An 18,199-nucleotide genomic window follows, 5' to 3' on the forward strand; every position below is an offset into this window, starting at 1 on the left:
GGGCTCATAGTATTTGCTTGGAATCCCAGTGCTGGGCAAGTGGAACCAGGAGGAATCTAAGGGCTTGCTGGCCAGCTGGCCTAGCAGAACTAGACAAACCTATGAGAAACATGGCCTCAAAAGCATAGCAAGATGAATAATACAGACACACACACATATACATGTGCACCCACACAAAGACACACACACACACACACACACACAAATGTGACTTCAGAATAAACAATTATTCAATTAAATATTGTATGGATCTACGGTATAGTCACCTAAAGAAATGAAAACTGCTACCAAATGTCTAGAGCTTTTTATTAGAACTGCCAAAAAAAAAAAAGGAAATAATTCAATTATTCCTTAACTAGATGAACAAACTGTGACTTATCCACTTAATCAATTCTGCTCATCTACAAATGGATGAGCTATTGGCAAGTGCGGCTTGGATGAATGTTAAGTGTACACAGTGAGCAATGGCATCTCCCAAACGCTTTCTGGAAAAGGAGGCTCCAGAGGAGAAGGCAGATGATGGAACCACCCACTCCAAGTGCAGGCGTGGTGTAAGGGGTGGAATCCAGGGCCTACTGGGTGCTGGGCAAGAGAGCTCCATCCGCAGTAGTCTGGAACTACTTTTTACTGTGATGGGTACGTGAATATACACCCATTGACATTTATGTATAACACTGCAGAGAGCTGTGGTGCACATGAATAATCCTGGAATCAGGTGTGTGAGGCCATTCTTGGCAATCTAGTGAGCTTGGCCTGTGCGACATGAGACCCAGTCTCAAACGCAATGGAACTCACGTAGCGATATAACCAAAATGGGAATTTTGCTGCATACACTTAAGAAACGAGACGTAAAAATAAAGCAATACAAGCAGATGGTGGCTAGAAATAACGCAAGCAAGTCAGTGGGGGGAAAAATCTCCCAGATCTTGATAGGGAAGAGTCAGCTGTTCACTATGGTGATGGTGGTTACGCAAATTTAGATAAGGACAAAATGATAGGAGTTTTACCCCGCTGTCAGTTTCCTGCTGTTGATGTAAACGGTGGAAGGAACTGAGTGAAAAGCAGAAGTGCTTCTCTGTATTATTTGGTTTGCAACTTCTTGTTCATCACACATCGAGACTAATCCTGTTCTGTTTCTTGTGCATCCTTCCCATTTGAAACCTGATCTTGGCACACACGTGAGCATAAACTTTATTCGTGAATATTTTTAACATAATAGTGGTATATTACATCATCATTTTGAACCTTACTATTTTTCTACTCCTGTGGTGACTTTTCAGGACTACATATACATTGGATAGTGTACAATCTTTTCCTGGATGCATAGTACTCTACCCCAAAGTGGTCCCATAATGCACTTCGATTTATTGACGAACACTGGCATCTTAACAAGGAATTGCACTTAAATAATCTGGAAATTTTTACAATGTGAAAGATTAACTAGAGTTGAGACCAAAAATTTTCACAGGTTTCATAGGACCAACCATCAGAATATCTTTTAATTAGAAGCAAAAACACACGAGAGACAGAGGGGAAACTCTGGGAAATTTCCTGGGTCCACTGGGGAAGCAGTGAGCCTGCATTTGGAATTACTGCCAGGAATTTCACCATAAGGGCTGGGAGTGGAATGGGGGGGGGGGGTTGAAGAGGAGAAACGACAGATGTAGGAGGCCATGCTCCACACCCAGCCTCCCCAGGGCTCAGATACACTTAAGTATGCCCAGGCTAGGCACTGTGACCGTGCGTGGCCACCCCCGGCCGCCCGCAGGAACCCCTCCCAGGCGAGTTCCTACCACTCCCACCATCACCTACCCCACCCCACCCCCGCCTCCAGCCCACGCGCGCAAGGGGAGCACACGTGGTGACCTGCCTGGGGCCGGATTCCGGGCTCCAGCTCCTCCTCCCTCTCCTCCAGCTCGCGCTCGGCTTGCTGCAGTATCACGTGCAACCGCGCCGGGTGCAGGATGGCGGCGGCGGCCGCGGCGGCAGCAGCGCTGGGTGTCAGGCTCCGGGACTGCTGCAGCCGGGGCGCCGTACTACTCCTCTTCTTCTCCCTGTCCCCTCGGCCCCCGGCCGCCGCTGCCTGGCTGCTAGGTCTGAGACCTGAAGACACTGCCGGAGGCCGCGTGTCGCTGGAGGGGGGCACCCTGCGGGCGGCCGAAGGCACCAGCTTCCTCTTGCGGGTCTACTTCCAGCCTGGGCCGGCGGTCCCCGCCGCGCCCGTGCCCGCACCCTCCCTGGCCCCGGGGGAGAATGGCACGGGCGATTGGGCCCCGCGGCTCGTATTCATCGAGGAGCCCCCGGGCGCCGGCAGCGCGGCGCCCAGCGCGGTCCCCACTCGTCCCCCGGGACCGCAGCGCTGTCGCGAGCAGAGCGACTGGGCGTCGGACGTGGAGGTCCTGGGGCCCCTGCGCCCCGGGGGCGTGGCGGGCTCGGCCCTGGTCCAGGTGCGGGTGCGGGAGCTGCGGAAGGGCGAGGCGGAGCGCGGCGGCGCGGGCGGCGGCGGGAAGCTCTTTTCGCTGTGCGCCTGGGACGGGCGCGCTTGGCACCACCACGGCGCAGCCGGCGGCTTCCTGCTGCGCGTCCGCCCGCGCCTCTACGGCCCGGGTGGGGACCTGCTGCCGCCCGCGTGGCTGCGAGCGCTCGGGGCGCTCCTGCTGTTGGCCCTGTCCGCCCTGTTCAGCGGCCTGCGCCTGAGCCTGCTCTCGCTGGACCCGGTGGAGTTACGGGTGCTGCGGAACAGTGGCTCGGCCGCCGAGCAGGAGCAGGCGCGCCGCGTGCAGGCCGTACGCGGCAGGGGGACCCATCTGCTCTGCACCCTGCTCCTGGGCCAAGCCGGCGCCAATGCCGCGCTGGCCGGCTGGCTGTACGCCTCGCTGCCACCGGGCGTCGGGGACCCCGGGGAGGACTCCGGCGAGGCGGGGGTTCATTTCCCGTGGCTGCCGGCGCTCGTGTGCACCGGCGCCGTGTTCCTGGGAGCCGAGATCTGTCCGTACTCCGTGTGCTCACGCCACGGGCTGGCCATCGCCTCTCACAGTGTGTGCCTAACCCGGCTCCTCATGGCGGCCGCCTTCCCGGTGTGCTACCCGCTGGGCCGCCTCCTGGACTGGGCTCTGCGCCAGGAGATCAGCACCTTCTACACGAGGGAGAAGCTGCTGGAGACGCTGAGGGCCGCCGATCCTTACAGCGACCTGGTGAAGGAAGAGCTCAACATCATCCAGGGCGCCCTGGAGCTGCGCACCAAGGTGGTAGAGGAGGTGCTGACCCCTCTCGGGGACTGCTTCATGCTGCGCTCCGACGCTGTGCTTGACTTCGCCACTGTATCCGAGATCCTCCGTAGTGGCTACACTCGCATCCCGGTGTACGAGGGCGACCAGAGGCACAACATTGTGGACATTCTGTTCGTCAAAGACTTGGCCTTTGTGGACCCGGACGACTGTACCCCCCTGCTCACAGTCACCCGCTTCTACAACAGGCCCCTGCATTGCGTCTTCAATGATACCCGGCTGGACACAGTACTGGAGGAGTTTAAGAAGGGTGAGCAGTGGTCTTTATCCTTCCCCAGCTCCTATCCCCCTTCAAAGGTAACTGCCTTTTCATAACCATGGGAGGCTTCAGGCACCCACTGATCTATGGAGCTAAAACTCAAGGACGGTTTACTATTGGCTCCCTGGCTGTCTCATGTCTTTCTACCTGGCTGGCAGCTAGCTGACCCTCTCCCATTTTACTTGGCTCACCAGCTAACCCATATTTCTGATCCATTTTCTCCCACCTGTAATCCTTCCTGGGGTCTACCAAGTGCCAGGTATTGTGAGATTGAGCCCAGGAGAGCGTTAGGAGTTCGTTGGCATACCTCACTACACACTACAGAGTTCCCTCTACAGAGTCCCAATAGCCTTTGCCTCAAAGTCCTAGAGCTGGAAGCTCACCGTCTCCAAAGAGAATGAACTCTATTGCTGGACAGCTCCAGCTGCTGAAAGCGCCTTCCATACAGGGAGCAGAAACAGAAGTCTCCAGAGTTTCTAGTTCTGCCCCCTTTGAGTGAGGGAGAATAAGCAGCGGGCTCCTTGAGCATGCTTCTCCATTTCTATCTTACTGGCAGCCATTCATCTGACATTAAAAAAAAAAAAAAAAAAAAAAAAAAAAAAGGCCAGGTTAGGGATTCGAAGTTAGCCAATGCTGTGGAATCTTTTTATTGACAAGAGTGTTTGCTCATCTCAGTAGGGCAGGTGGCGACTTAGGAAATACTTCTTCAGAGTGAAGACTCCAGAAAACTTGCACCCAGATGACTGGGTTTCTTTCAACACCATCTCCATCTCCCCAGCCCTGCTAACCTCAAGCGTGGTGCTACAGCAAGTTGTATGACGTTTGACTTCGTGTACAGGGTTTCTCTTTGGATATTACTTTCCGGGCCCGAGTACAAATACCCTGCAGACTTTAGAGCTAGCCAACCCCCTGGGCCTTGTGTTTGTCCTGCCCCTTGTTCACCACACCTGTCCCAGAACTGCCACGTGATTGTTGTTTTTAATCAGATCTGCTTCCAGGGGTCGCCATAGAGAATATTCAAAACACAGTCTCATCTTCCCTGACTTGCTTGCAGTTGGTTGAACCCCAGGCCTCTTCCGCTCTGCTTGGCTCACAGGTTGCCATATTCTGAATTCATTTTCTCTCACTTGTGGTCTTTCCGAGACTTACCAAGGCTTACATTTCTGCTGAGAACAACTCCAGTTGGTTTGAGAAAGTGTCTCATTGTCTTGTAGTGCTGGAAGATGTTTTTAAAAAATAATTTTATTTATTCTTTGGTTATTTTATATAATGTATTATGATCATTTTCAACCCCATTCCTCTTCTTAACTCCTCCTAGATTCACTCCATGTACTGATTCTACCAACATCTTGTCCTCTTTCCCACCATATCCACAAGAGTACAGTCAGCCTATCAGGGGCCACACCACAGAAGAAAATGATCCTTCCTGCCCCAAAACTGTCTATAGCTCCTCAGATAAAGGGGGAGACTTATGAACTCCTTCCTCCCTGGGCTTAATTGTTCACTGGCTTGATCTTGTGCCTTCAGCCACAGCAGCTGTGAGTTTATGAATGCCTGTCATGTCCAGGATACATTGTTTCACTCTGATCCTCCTCAAGCCTTGGCTTTTACAATGTTTCTGCCCCATCTTCTGTGCTGCTACATGAACCTTGGGGCAGGTGATGATACAGATTTCTTACTGAGCCCTCAGCTCTGACACTTATTCTCTGTGCTTTGGCCAACTGTAAGCTTCCTCACTAACCACTATCTACTGTACAAAGAACCTTCCCTGATAAGGTCTGAGAGCTATGCTGTCCTACGGGTAGAGACACAGACTTAGAGGGCAATCTCATACTAAATCTGTTTAGCAGAATAATGAGTGGTGGGTTTTTTCTCCCCTACTAGGGCCTGTGAGCTCCCCAACCATGGGTTCTTTACTAGGTATATAGGACAAGGAATATTTCCTCCTGTAAAGTGGGCCTTAAATCCAATCAGAAAGCAGTGTGTTATCCTATAGCAGTCATGCCACTATTGCTGCCATGGGTATCTTACCACAACAGGTCATTATTTCGATTCACCATGTTCACAGCTGTGTAAGACTGTTAGTGGCTTCCCCCTACCCCCACCTCCAGCAACCTACATAGCACCTTCCAATACTCTGAAAGTAACTACAAGGAAGCCTCTTAGTCGATACCAACGTGATTCCCTCCATAACTTGTCAGCAAAGTATATGGTATCTTCAGCAATCGGGTCTTACCATAAAATTTTAGTGAACAGTCAGAGCAATGGCAGTAGTCTGTCATGTTTGGGAGGGTTCTCCAGGATATCTCTGAACAATCACTCAAGAGGTGGTATCCCAGGAGGTGTACTAGAATTTTTGACGGCCTCTGACCAGAAGACTTTTGATGAGACTCTATGATTCCTTTCATTCATCTCTTCATATCTCTTGATACGCAGTTGTAGGTATCAGTGGAAGCAAGACTGCCTTCAGGAAGTTAACAGCTGCATACTATGCTGCATACAAGGTTAATGAGGAAAGTCTTTAGAAGCAAACTTTGTGTTCCAGGAAATTGTTCAAAATAGTTGATATTGATTTGAAATGAATCCATAAGCAGAATTTCCAAATCTGGTCTGAAGCAAGCTTTTTCATATTCTATTAATAGTCTGTTATTAGGTAGATCATTAAAGAGAAGTAGGTCGTGATAACAAGCACTAGGCCGACAATGATATTTCTGTGTCTTCTCGGCGCCTAGCCACTTCCTCAGAGCGCCATCCTTCTGAGTCACACAGGAGCTCATTAGCAATTCAGAATTCCATGCCCTGCTCTAAATCTCCTAGATGAAAATCTGCATTTTTAACAAGCCCTCGGGTGACTTGAGTTTATATTAGAGTTGGAAAAGAATCCAACACCCTCAGAGAACCCTTATTAACACTTCTTGGAAGACCTACTTTGGGTGGGAGACAAGGAATCATTAACAAGGAGGTTATATCAGGCTCTGAGCCCTAGAACAGTGGCCAATTTCTATGACTTATGCGTACACCACATGTTAGGAGAAGCAAGCCAAGTTAAACTGCTTTTCTTTATATTTAAAAATAACTTTCAAGCTAGTCTTTAATAGCTCCTCCATTTCCCTCACGTCCTTGAATCTCAAGTAACTTAACCATCTGAACAAATCCCTTAGGAGGCAAAAGAGGGGAATGATTATCTTATTAGAAGCAACCGTTGCCATTAATTGAGTGACAATTCTGCCAGGCACCATGCCAAGCCTTTTTTTATACCCAGAACAGCCCTCCTGGGTAGGTATTATGAACTCCATTTTGTAGGTAAAACAACTAAAGCTTAGATCGATAGCATGACTTACTCAACTTTCCATAGGTGATAACTGGTTGAACTGTGATTGAACCAGGTAAGTCCGCAGAGGCCCAAAGCCTGTTTGTCTGCTACTCTGACTCCTGCTGCTCTAACCTTGCTCCTTCAACCTGGAATTTCTGCTGCCTACTATGGTGGTGAAAACTGGCCCTTTTTTCCTGACTTGCTGCCCATGGCTTTCATCCCTTTGGGTTGCAAACACAGTTTTAATCATTGTAACAACCACTAACATATATATTCCAGTGTAGGATTCTACCTACCTTCCCTTATCTGATTCTGCAGTTACAAGGACTGACCCTAAGGGCCAGGTAGTTATTCCTAGATCACCGCTGAACCTGTATAACCTAGATTCTAATGCAGATCACATGACCCAAAGCTCTTGGTCTGCGTAGGGTACTGTCCTTGCACTTCTCGGCCGCCGGTCTTTAGGGGTAGAGAAAAGGAAGGCAGGCTTTCCAGTCGGCAGGCCAGCTTCACGAAGGGAATGTGGTATTTCTTCCCACAGGCCTGAGTTCCGGATGGCAGGGAATGACAAATATTACTTTTCTCAGAACAAGCACAGAGACTACTGTGTAATTATAAGTAAACTTCGAGTAAGTGTCATAAATGGGTAAAGTTCATATTTCTATATTTGACTGAAGATGAACACAAAGTAATTGGGGTTGTTCACCGACCACTGCAAATGCCTCTATTTCCTCCAGGAGAGACAGCACAGTCCCTCCACTGTGCCAGGATAGAAACTTCTCTTTTACTACCCATCCTTCTCATATTAATCTTTTTGTTTGGTTGGGTTTTGTTTTGGTTTTTGGTTTTTTTTTAATTTTTTTATTTATTCACTTTACATCCTGCTCACTGCTCCCTCCCATAATCCTTCCCCCATGCCCCCACCTCTTCTCCTCTGAGAGGGTGGAGTCCCCAGGTGTCTACCCACCCTGGCACTTAGTCTCTGAGAGGCTGGGCACTTCCTCTCCCACTGAGGCCAGACAAGGCAGCCCAGCTAGTAGAACACATCCCACATACAGGCAACAGCTTTAGGGATAACCCCCATTCCAGTTGTTCAGGCCCCACACGAAGACCATGTGCACATCTGGAGGCCTAGGTCCAGCCCATGTATGCTTTTTGGTTGGTGGTTCAGACTCTAAGAGCCCTAAGCGTCCAGGTTAGTTGACTCTGTTGGTCTTCCTGTGGAGTTCCTATCCCCTTTGGGGCTGCAATCCTTCCTCCTATTCTTCCATAAGAGTCCCCAAGCTCCATCACTGTTTGGCTGTGGGTGTCTGCATCCATCTGAGTCAGCTGCTGGGTGGAGCCTCTCAGAGGACAACATGGTCCTGTCTGCAAGCACAGTAGAGTATCGTTAACAGTGTCAGGGATCTGTGTTTGCCCTGGGATGGACATCAAATTGGTCCAATTGTTAGTTGGTCATTCCCTCAATCTCTGTCCCATCCCCTATGCTGGCAGGATAAATTTGGGTTGAAAGTTTTGTGGGTGGGTTGGTGTCTCTATTGCTCCACTGGGGCTCCTGCTTGGCTACAGGAGGTGGCCTGTTCAGGTTCCATATCCCCAATGAAATGAGTCACAGCTAATTGTCACCCCCATTGATTCTTGGGCACCTCCCTTATCCAAGGTTTCTGTCTCCTCCTGGAGATAACCCTAACCTCGCCCTGCATCAGTTGCAGATTTCCATTCATTTTCATGGCCATCTAGCCATCTCTCCTGCCCTTCCCCACAACTGATCCTGAACCCTTGATTCCCCTCTCCAATCTCTCGCACCTTGCCCCCTCCTTCCATCTGCCTCTTATAACTATGTTATTCCCCTTTTAAGCGAGATTCCAGCTTCCTCTCTTGGCCTTCCCCCTTCTCTGTCTTGGCATATTCCTGAGGAGCTGCCTTACCCAAATATGACCTAAACAACAGAAACTCCTCTTCCCATTGTACTAGATGGTAGAAGGCCCAGCTCAAGGTTCCGGCTAGCTCAGTTCCTAGTTCAGACTCTCTTCCTGGCTTGCCTCGGGCCGCCTCTTTCTTTCTATGTTCCCACATGACCTGTCCTTGGTGCATGTGAAGAGAGAGCAAGAGAACGCTGGTCTCTCCTCAGGAAAATACCAGTTATCAATATTGCATCCAGACCCTTGAACCTACATGATTTATCCCACTATTTCTTCCATGTAGATTATTCATTGTTTCATTCAACAAGTGATTACTTTGTCCCCAGGGTGTAGACACAGTGGCTAATACTGACTGCCAGTGTGACTCCTTGTCTGCATGGAAGCTTCCGTCCAATCGAAGAGATGGACATTAAGCAAATGAGGTGGAGCTCAAGAGCAGAAGTGTGGTGCCAGATACTAGCTTGGTACTGGTCCTGACCAAATCACTTACCTCTGTCGATCTCATTAGATATGTAACAGAGATAATAGTATTTATTCATAGGCTGTTGGTAAGACCATGGCATGGCTATGCTGACTTTGCACCTATGACAGGTGCTAAGTGTTAGCTGTGGTTAGCTATTACTCCTTTGTGAAAATGTCTCCTAAGAAGTTATCCTTCTTCAAACCATTGTGTCCCTACAGTCTGTCCTCTCTAGTGTCAGAGAAATAATCTCCAGGTTTTAAATCCTCTGCTTAAAACCCAAAGGGCGGAGTATAAGCAGTGATGGGGCCTCGGGTGCCCTGGTGACTGCTGTCTGACCACATTTATAGCCTCAGCATCCCCCGCTCTCTGCCAGAGCTTTAGGTGCCCACAGCAGTGCAGGGCTGTGCCTCATTTGTCCCCTTTCTCACACTGTAGGAGAACAGAATGGGCTGCACATTCACATCCTGACTGTCCAGTGCCAACCCCCTCCTTAGTGCTCAGGTTAGGGGACACCCTGTCTAGAAGGATCTCTTGTAAAGCTCTGTTGTGTCCAAACTCGTTAAGTGAATGTGCATGTTTGTGTGCGTGTTTTTTTTTTTTTTTTTTCCTTTTCTTTTTTTCAGAGCTGGAGACCGAACCCATGGCCTTGCGCTTGCTAGGCAAGCACTCTACCACTGAGCTAAATCCCCAACCCCTTGTGTGTGTGTTTAACGTGAGAGGAAAAAATAGGGTATCAAAAACACCCCCACTTTATTTTGAGGACAGTATCTCTCACTAGTCTGGAGTTTGCCCACTAAACTAAGCTAGCTGACCAATGAGCCCTGAGGATATACCTGCCTCTGCCCCTGCCCTGCCCCTGCCCCTGCCCCTGCCCCTGCCCCTGCCCCTGCCCCTGCCCCTGCCCCTGCCCCTGCCTCTGCCCCTGCCCCTGCCCCTGCCTCTGCCTCCCCAGCACTGGGATTTCAAGTGTGAGCCACCATATTTAGCTTTTTATGTGGTCCTAGCTATTTAAATAGATACTCGGAGTAGAATTGAGTAAGGTTATCCTGCTTAACTGAGCTACCTCCCCAGTTCATCAATGCATGATACGAAGTAATAATCTTCCTGTGTTGGCCTTGAGAGTTCTGGGGTTATAGGCATTCACCACCATGTCTTGCTCAGTACATCATAAATGTTTTTTGAAAGGGTGAATGGATTACCAAGGATCTTATAGAATGTAATAGGTGAGTTCCACAGAGCTCTAGTAAACAAATCTTCAGTTGTCTTTAACCTAATAGCTTTGGATATAGGACAGGACATATTAAACCTTAAATGGTAGAGGAAAGATGCTACCTATATTGTTTACCTCTCTCTTTAGAAACAACTGTTACAATTGTTTTTAATATTCAAAATTCTGTTTTAAAACAAGGTGATGCAAACCTGCAGTCACTCAGAAGTAGAGGCGGAAGGGCCCCCAGTTCGAGGCCAGTCTACACTACACAGACCAAGTATAGGAAGTAGAAAATCTACTCCCAGAAGCCAAGAACCTAAGGCCAAGAATAATATTCCTCTTTGCCAGCTAGGGAGCAGGCTAACCCATCTTTCCCCATAACTTCCAATGACATTGCAGTTCATGAGTCATAGCTCAGTACGTATGTGTAAGACAAAAACCTATACAAAAACCTATACAAAAACCTATACAAAAACCTATACAAAAACCTATACAAAAACCTATACAAAAACCATTATGATAAAATGCTATAATAGAAATGTAAAGATGCAGTAGAAACACAGAGGTCAGAGCAACTGATTAAATGACATATTTTGCTTCCATATAAATCGTACTGAAGTTTATAGATTTCTATACTTTATATAGAAAAATTTAGAAATAACACAACAGAAAAAAAAGTGTGAAAAACATATGAAAAGAATCCAGGGGTTGGGGATTTAGCTCAGTGGTAGAGCGCTTGCTGCTAGGCCCTGGGTTCGGTCCCCAGCTCCAAAAAGAAAAAAAAAAAAAAAGAAAAGAATCCCATTGTCATGAAATAACCTTTTTAAAGGTTTACTTCTTATGTGTATGTGTTTTTGTCCGCTTGTCTGTGTGTGCACAGTGTGTGTGCAGATACCCAGGGAGGCCAGAAGAGGGCATCAGATAACCTAGAACAGGCAGATATGAGCAAGCCAATATGGATGCTAGGAATGGTACCCAGGTCCTCTGCAAAAGCACATACTCTTAAATGCTGAGCCATCTCCCCTGCCTCTCATGAAATAATTCTTACTAGTATTTTAAATGCATAACTGCACATAAGCACCACCTTACATTTTTGGGAAAAAAAGGGGGGGAGAGAAAAATGGGATCCTGCTCTCATCTACAAATCTAATGCTCTACCATAATCCTTGGAGTGGCTGTCTCATGTATTATTTTTTACTACAGTGTTCACTTTGAGGTTTATTTTACTTAGCATAGAGTTTACTCCCTAGGAGATGTTTTAAGAGAAAACTGACCCTGTGTGGTCACAGAGGAGGCATGAAACTATTCTGACGTCAGAGCCCCATGGGCTTTAGAGTGTTGATGGTTAACTCCCTTAAAGGATGCGTTGCCAAATAGTAGTGTGCTCTTTGCAACTCCACCCACCAATGCTAGTTACTCCACCTGCAGACTAACATGGCTATAAAAATAGCCTGCTGCTGTGTTCGTGTATTGAGGCACAGTCTTGGCTCATCCATTGATTCGTTTAAACATTTTAGTTGAACCCTGAAACCTGGGAATACAGTGGTGTCAGTCCACCATGGGACAGCAAGGTGTGCCCTTTTCAATCCTGGGTCTTCTTGCAAGGGATCTTTACCTAAAGGATTTCCATCCGTCAAGGAAATGCCCCTGCCCCACTTACAGATCGTAATCTTTTCACTGGTGAATAATCGAAAAGCCAGTGTTTTATCTCGTACCCCAAGTTCTGATGTGAGTTTTTTTTTTCAGTAGGAAGAATTAACTTTTCATTGGTTAATTCTGATAGAGGCTGCCTGTCAAAACACCAAGGCTTCGGTTGGTGACACTGAGATACAATATTGAAGTATGCTGGTTAAAATTAAAGGCAAGATGTTATTAAATGTGTTAAGTATTGCTAAGTAATTAGTGAGGTTTGGAACGAGCTGTGAATCTTTGAATCACCAGAGAAAGCAGTAGACAAAGCAGGGTCTGTCACACACAGGGAGAAAAATAAAGGGAAACAAGAAAAATGAAAATAACTATACACGATGACAAAATTGTAGGTTTATTTTTCTTTTTTTTAGTATTTTTTGGTGCAGTCGTTGTAATGTTTCCCTGAGGTATTCTCTCTGTCTATCCCACCCCTCAGCCCAGTCTGGCAAAAGAAGTAGATTTAGCCTTCATTTCTAGGCCATCCAGTCCCCATTGTCACTCTGTCTTTATATCTAGTCTAAATCCCACAGGCTGCAGTGAAATTCCATTTCTTTTTATCATCTCTCCGGAGTTCTCTCTTATTCAAAAGATACTGTGGACTGAAGCTTACCCCAGTTCCATGTTTTAACCTCCCCAGATACATGTGGCCTGCTCCTAGCTTCTTTCGAGCCTTTGGGTTTCTCAAAGGAGGTTCTGCGGGCTTTCCTGGTATTCTCCAAAGCTGGCTTACCTCTAGGCACACTCTTAGGAACCCAAAATCTTCATCCCTCTTATTCCCTGATCCATGTTCCATATCAAACCAAGATTCTCTTTTTCCCCTATTCTTTGCAGTCTACCTCCCATGTATTGATGGGGCTCTGTTCTGAACGGGGATATAGTAACAGGTAAACACCACTGTGGGCTGTCCGGTCTGCAGTTAAGCAGAGAGAAGAACACTAGCTGACAAATTATTACAGAATGGGATTTTATTTGAACACACTCAGCTGGTTTGTGGGTCAGAGTAGACTCCTTAGTCCCCAGATATTTGAGCTGAACCCTAAAGAACATGAAAAGTTTCTCCAAACAAAAGGTTCCCAAAAGACGGCGGTAAATGTGTAGAGGGAAAGCAGGTAGCAACATCCAAGGTTCCCTCTGGGCTGTGTTCCACTCGTTAGGGAAACCAACCAACTTCCCTTCGGCTTCCCTATGACTATCACCACTGCAGTTCAGGTCAGCACCGTTCCCTACAGCACTGGAGCCAGGGCCGACAGACGCAGACGGAATGTGGAAACACAAAGGGAGAAAGAGCCTTCGTTCAAAGGGTGGTAAGAGACAGCCTGGGGTACAGGCAAGGGCGTCTGTGGGTGAAGAGAGGAAGGAACAATAAGTCCTTGGGTGATCTGAGAAAGTGCAATTTTTGCTTGGCCTTGAAAGGACTGTGATCAGCGATTATGAAAGAAAAGGCCATTCTAGCTGAGGCAGGAGTTTAAGCTAGAAAAAGAAAGGCAGAACAGAGACAGCCACGCATCTTCATGTGCTAAAGCAATTCTCCTATGCCTGAGTCTCTTCTACCAAAATCAGAAACTTGGGAAAATGAAGTATTAGTCCCCGTGCATGCTAAAAAAAGCATGTCTTATCATTTTGATGGTGATAGTTCTAAAACAGCTTGTACCCACTCTTGCCTCTCCTAACGAAGCTAATATAACTTTGTCTTTTTCTCATTGACGCAGGAGCACGGTCATGAGAATGTACTTTATGCTGCATTAGAACCAGCTCTTTTACTCTTCACAGTTCTCTCTGTCCTCTGATGGTCATCTGTTAGTTCTCTTTGAGTTCATCTCAGGCAAACCCTGCCCCACCATGCTTCTGGCAGAATGACCCTTGCTCTATCCAGCATTTCACGGCTCCCATTCAGCCGAAAACCCAAGTAAACGTGTGTTATGAAACCATCTGTCTCAGATGCAACAAGCTTTGATAAATGCTGGTTAAGTGGGTGATGGGTTTGACTTGGATCAGGAGCCTCGTGTTCAGGTGGATGGAGAGACCTGGGTAGTCCCTTCTGGAGCCGGATTCCAAGCTATGCAGAGTCAGATCTGCTCAGAAAGAGCCTCTACTCGCTCTTTATGTCGTGTTGCTTAGCAAGCCAAGTTGCCAACTGGCTTTGATTCTAGTGACTAACAACTGTTTTTTCATACCCTGGTGATGTTAGTTACCATGGTGCTCTGGATGACACAGTTGGCTTTTTTATAATTGCCTTTTAGTGGCTCAACAGATTTTTGTTTTCTTTTTTTAGTGATAAAGATGTTGCTTATTATTTCTGTAGAACAAGATGGTGACCTCAAAAGGTGGCTGCAGCTCCTTGATTTTTAATCAGGGGGTAAAGAAGAGTTTTGTTTCTTTAGTTCAGTGTGCTTGATGTAGGATTAATGGGGCAAATGTCTTTGTGTTCTCTTCTGGATTTGTTAGATGGCGAATGTATAGAAATGATAATAACCCTGTAGCCTATTGTACAGTAGTTCTTCCTTCCCGTGGGGTGCTAGAGTATTAAGCTATAAACAGTAGGGGCACAGAGCTCTTTGTTAACACAAAGGCTGTAATCGTTGGCACAATTAAACCTCTAGGGTTGATAAGATGGCTTAGCATGTAAAAGGTGCTTGCCACCAAACCTGATGACCCAGGCCCTTCCCCTTGAGTAGATCCCTAAGATCCACATGGTGGAAAATGAGAGCCAGTTCCTGCAAGTTGTCCTTTGACTTCCGTACCAGCGTATGCACCATGGCGTGTGCACACCCATGTGCCTCCCTCCCCCAGTCCATCGGCTAATCATCAATAAAAGGAAATCTTAAATACATATAATCCAAAAAGAGGCACTCTGCACAATCAAACTGCTCTTGCAGCCTGCATTTATTTAGACATAACAGTATTTAGAAAAAACGTTTGGAAAAAGAACTTTGATCCCAACTTTTAATTTTTAAACTATTTTGGGGCTTTTTTGAGTCTGGGTTTCATTGTGTTGTCCAGGTTGACCTTCAACTCCAAATCTCCCTGCCTGGCCTCCTAAGGGCTAGAGTTTGCAGGCATTACCGCCATGCTCTCCCCTCCCAACCTTTAGTGTTAAGATAGCAAAAACCAGATGCCTTGGGAGAAAAATAGCAACGATAATCCCTCTTATCGTTGCAAAGCCTTTACATTTGTAAAAATCTTTTCAAAACAGAAGCTTGGTTTTGCTTACTATGACTAAGGAGGTCAGCATTTTTAAAAATTCTTTATTAAGTGAGTGAGGCATGTGGTACCTGCCTACCAAGTGTCAAGGATTAGGTTTAGGGTTAGTCCGGGCCAGTGTTTCTCATACTCAAATTCAAATAAGAACCACCTAAGGGTCTTAGTGAAATGCAGATTCTGACTGGAGAACTGGGGTGGGCTCTGAGCTTTGGAAGCTCCAAACCAGTTTCCAGGTGCTGCCAGTCTTCGGGCCAAGGACCCACACACTGAGTAGCAAGTGTCAAGACCACTGGTCCTCAGACTTTAGTGTGCATAAGAATCTTGTGCAGAGTTCATCCTTTTAGAATGTCTGACTCCCAACTCACCCCCAGGATCCTGATTCTGCGCCTCAGAAGTGGGGTCCCAGGTCATGTTCCTGCTGTCGCTCAGTCAGGGAGCGCTGTCCGCCCAAAGAATGAAAGATGCTTCAGGGACGCCAGAAGGCGCATACCGGAAGACTGCATTTTACAAAGTGGAGGTCGTGAATGCAGGGCTTCTGATCTCCTTTGTTCTCTGTTACCAAGCAATGTGCCCTCCTCCTAGCGTCTATTTTCAGTGCTGGAAACAATCACTTTACCAAAGGGCTGTGGCTATTTTTGAAATGATAAGGAATCAAGTCAATTATTGGCTGTTTTCTCACAGCAGAGGACGTAATCTAACAAGGTCCGTGAAAGCTCTCTGAGGGCCACACCTAAACCGTATATAGCACAGTACCTCACGTTGTTCAAGCCCTTGAAGGACATGTCAGGTTCTTCCAATACAAACACATAACGTAACGTTTCTTTAATTATCCAACTTTCCATCTCTTTCAAGCAAGATTTCCAGCCTCAGCGATGTTGAATTCTGGGGCAGCCATCTTATACATGACAGGATTAGCCTCATCTAATCACTAAATGTGCTCACTAAATTTCTGCTCACTAAATGTGAACTCCGAGTTCTAACAGTCAACTCAACTCCAGGAATTGCCAGATGTTATTCAGGGATAGGGAATAGGCAAAACCTCCCCCCGTTGATAACCAGTCTTTCAATTGTTGTCTTAATATATAGTTAACCATCGAAGTGATCTGCCTTGGACTTTGGAGGGTGATGCCAGGTGGTGATAGGAACTTATACAAAGAATCAGCAATGCCCAGCACTAGGAACGCACCTTGAGTTCTGAGTAACAAGACTACCTGACTTACAGTAGAGCAGAAGTTAATTAACCTCGGACATATCAAGAGCCTAATAGTGTAACATAGTCAAACCTCTCTCAGAAGTGATTGGTACAAAGGCCACAAAAGATGCCTTCCTACGCCCAGCTTTAACATCCACCAACAATTGCGTCAACAGAAACATTATAGCTACCCGATATTGCCGTGTAAGAGAATGCAGTACTTAGCTTTTGACTACAGCCATTCTTTATAAATTCAGAAAGATTTTCTCCTTCCTGTGAAGACTTAGCATCTTAAACTAGATGCGCTGAAAGGGCCTATGGTTTGATAGACATCTCAGTATTTCCCCCCTTCTTCATAGGTGTCAGACAATAACTATGGTGACACAAATCCTCCCTTTAAATTGGTGTTTTAGCCTGTATTGAAATAACCTATAAAACTTACTGAACCACAGATCATTGCAATGAACCCCCAGAGATTCCGACTCAGAGAGTCTGGGATAGTACCTGATAACTTATTTCCAGCTAGTTTAGTGACACTGCTACTGCTGCTCCTGGAACCAAACTTTGAACATTGATGTCACAACTCTACCCCAAACCAGTCGTGAGTGTGAGCAGCGTTGGAGTTAGGATAAGCCATTGAGTTAGGTGAAGAGGCTCAAAGCATTCAGAGAGAAGGGGTCTTTCCTGTAGTACTATTTTAGAGAGAAGATCGATCACCATAAATCCCACTCAATCCTACAGAAGTGTGACTTTACCTTCTCCAGATTCATTAAGGTTTATGTGTTTGGGTTCAACAAAACCACCCTGATGGTGTGCTGCAGGCAAGGGTCAGGATGTAGGTACCTGTTCTCTACTCTGTGTCTTATTGGGATGTGGGCAGCGTTGGACCTAGAGCTTATAAACGAGAGAGGGGCAAACAAATCTCTGGTTAAAGAGCCCAGAGCTTCTAGAAATCAAGAAAAAAACAAGGCCAGTGAGCTGAGCCATCAGGGTAGGGGTAGACTGCTCTTCCAAAGGTCCTGAGTTCAAATCCCAGGACCATTGTCTAGATACCAGATTTATACCAGACATCAGAGATGGTATGGTTACCAGTTTAGAAGTAGGATACAAGTGAACCGAGAGTAAAATATATTTTTTTTATATTTCAGAGACAAATACATACTTTGTTTTTTAAAAGTCCATTGGAAAGGCAAGCAAATCTCTGTGGGTTTGAGACCAGTCTGGTCTACAGAGTGAATGCCAGGCCAGCCAGGGCTACATGGTGAGATCCTGTCTCACAAAAGAGGAGGAAGAGGAGGAAGAGGAGGAGGAGGAGGAAAAAGAGGAGGAGGAGGAGGAAGAGGAAGAGGAAGAGGAGGAGAAGGAGGAAGATTGGATTAGAATACCGTAGAGTACCAGGGCTGGGGATGGCTCAGTTAGTAATGTTCCTGCTACTGGAGGATCTGAATTTGGATCCCCACCACTCAAACAAACAAACAAACAAAAAAATGTGCATACCTGTGAAAGAGACAGGAGGATTCCTGAGGATGGCTGGCCAGCTAGTCTTACTAAATTAGTGAGAAGTTCAGTGAGGGACCTTGTCTCCAAAGAATAAGGTGGATAAGAAAAGAGGAAGATGTTCAGGGTTGACCTCTGGCCTCCATGTACACAGATATACAAACAC

The 18,199-nt window shown here is 46.8% G+C and overlaps 1 protein-coding gene across 2 annotated transcripts in view; it reads left to right on the top strand.

The window, feature by feature from the left end:
* The first annotated feature begins 1,825 nt into the window (after nucleotides 1–1,825).
* The window catches only part of Cnnm1 (cyclin and CBS domain divalent metal cation transport mediator 1), a 58,573-nt gene continuing 42,199 nt past the window's right edge, over nucleotides 1,826–18,199 (top strand). For both annotated transcript variants that reach the window (NM_001401623.1, NM_001107593.2), the window contains 1 exon segment: nucleotides 1,826–3,537. In NM_001401623.1, the coding sequence (NP_001388552.1) occupies nucleotides 1,965–3,537 (1,573 nt within the window). In that variant the 5' untranslated portion in view covers nucleotides 1,826–1,964.

The sequence above is a fragment of the Rattus norvegicus genome, chromosome 1 (genome assembly GCF_021556685.1).
Source record: "Rattus norvegicus strain SHRSP/BbbUtx chromosome 1, alternate assembly SHRSP_T2T, whole genome shotgun sequence".
Classification (NCBI taxonomy): Eukaryota; Metazoa; Chordata; class Mammalia; order Rodentia; family Muridae; genus Rattus; species Rattus norvegicus.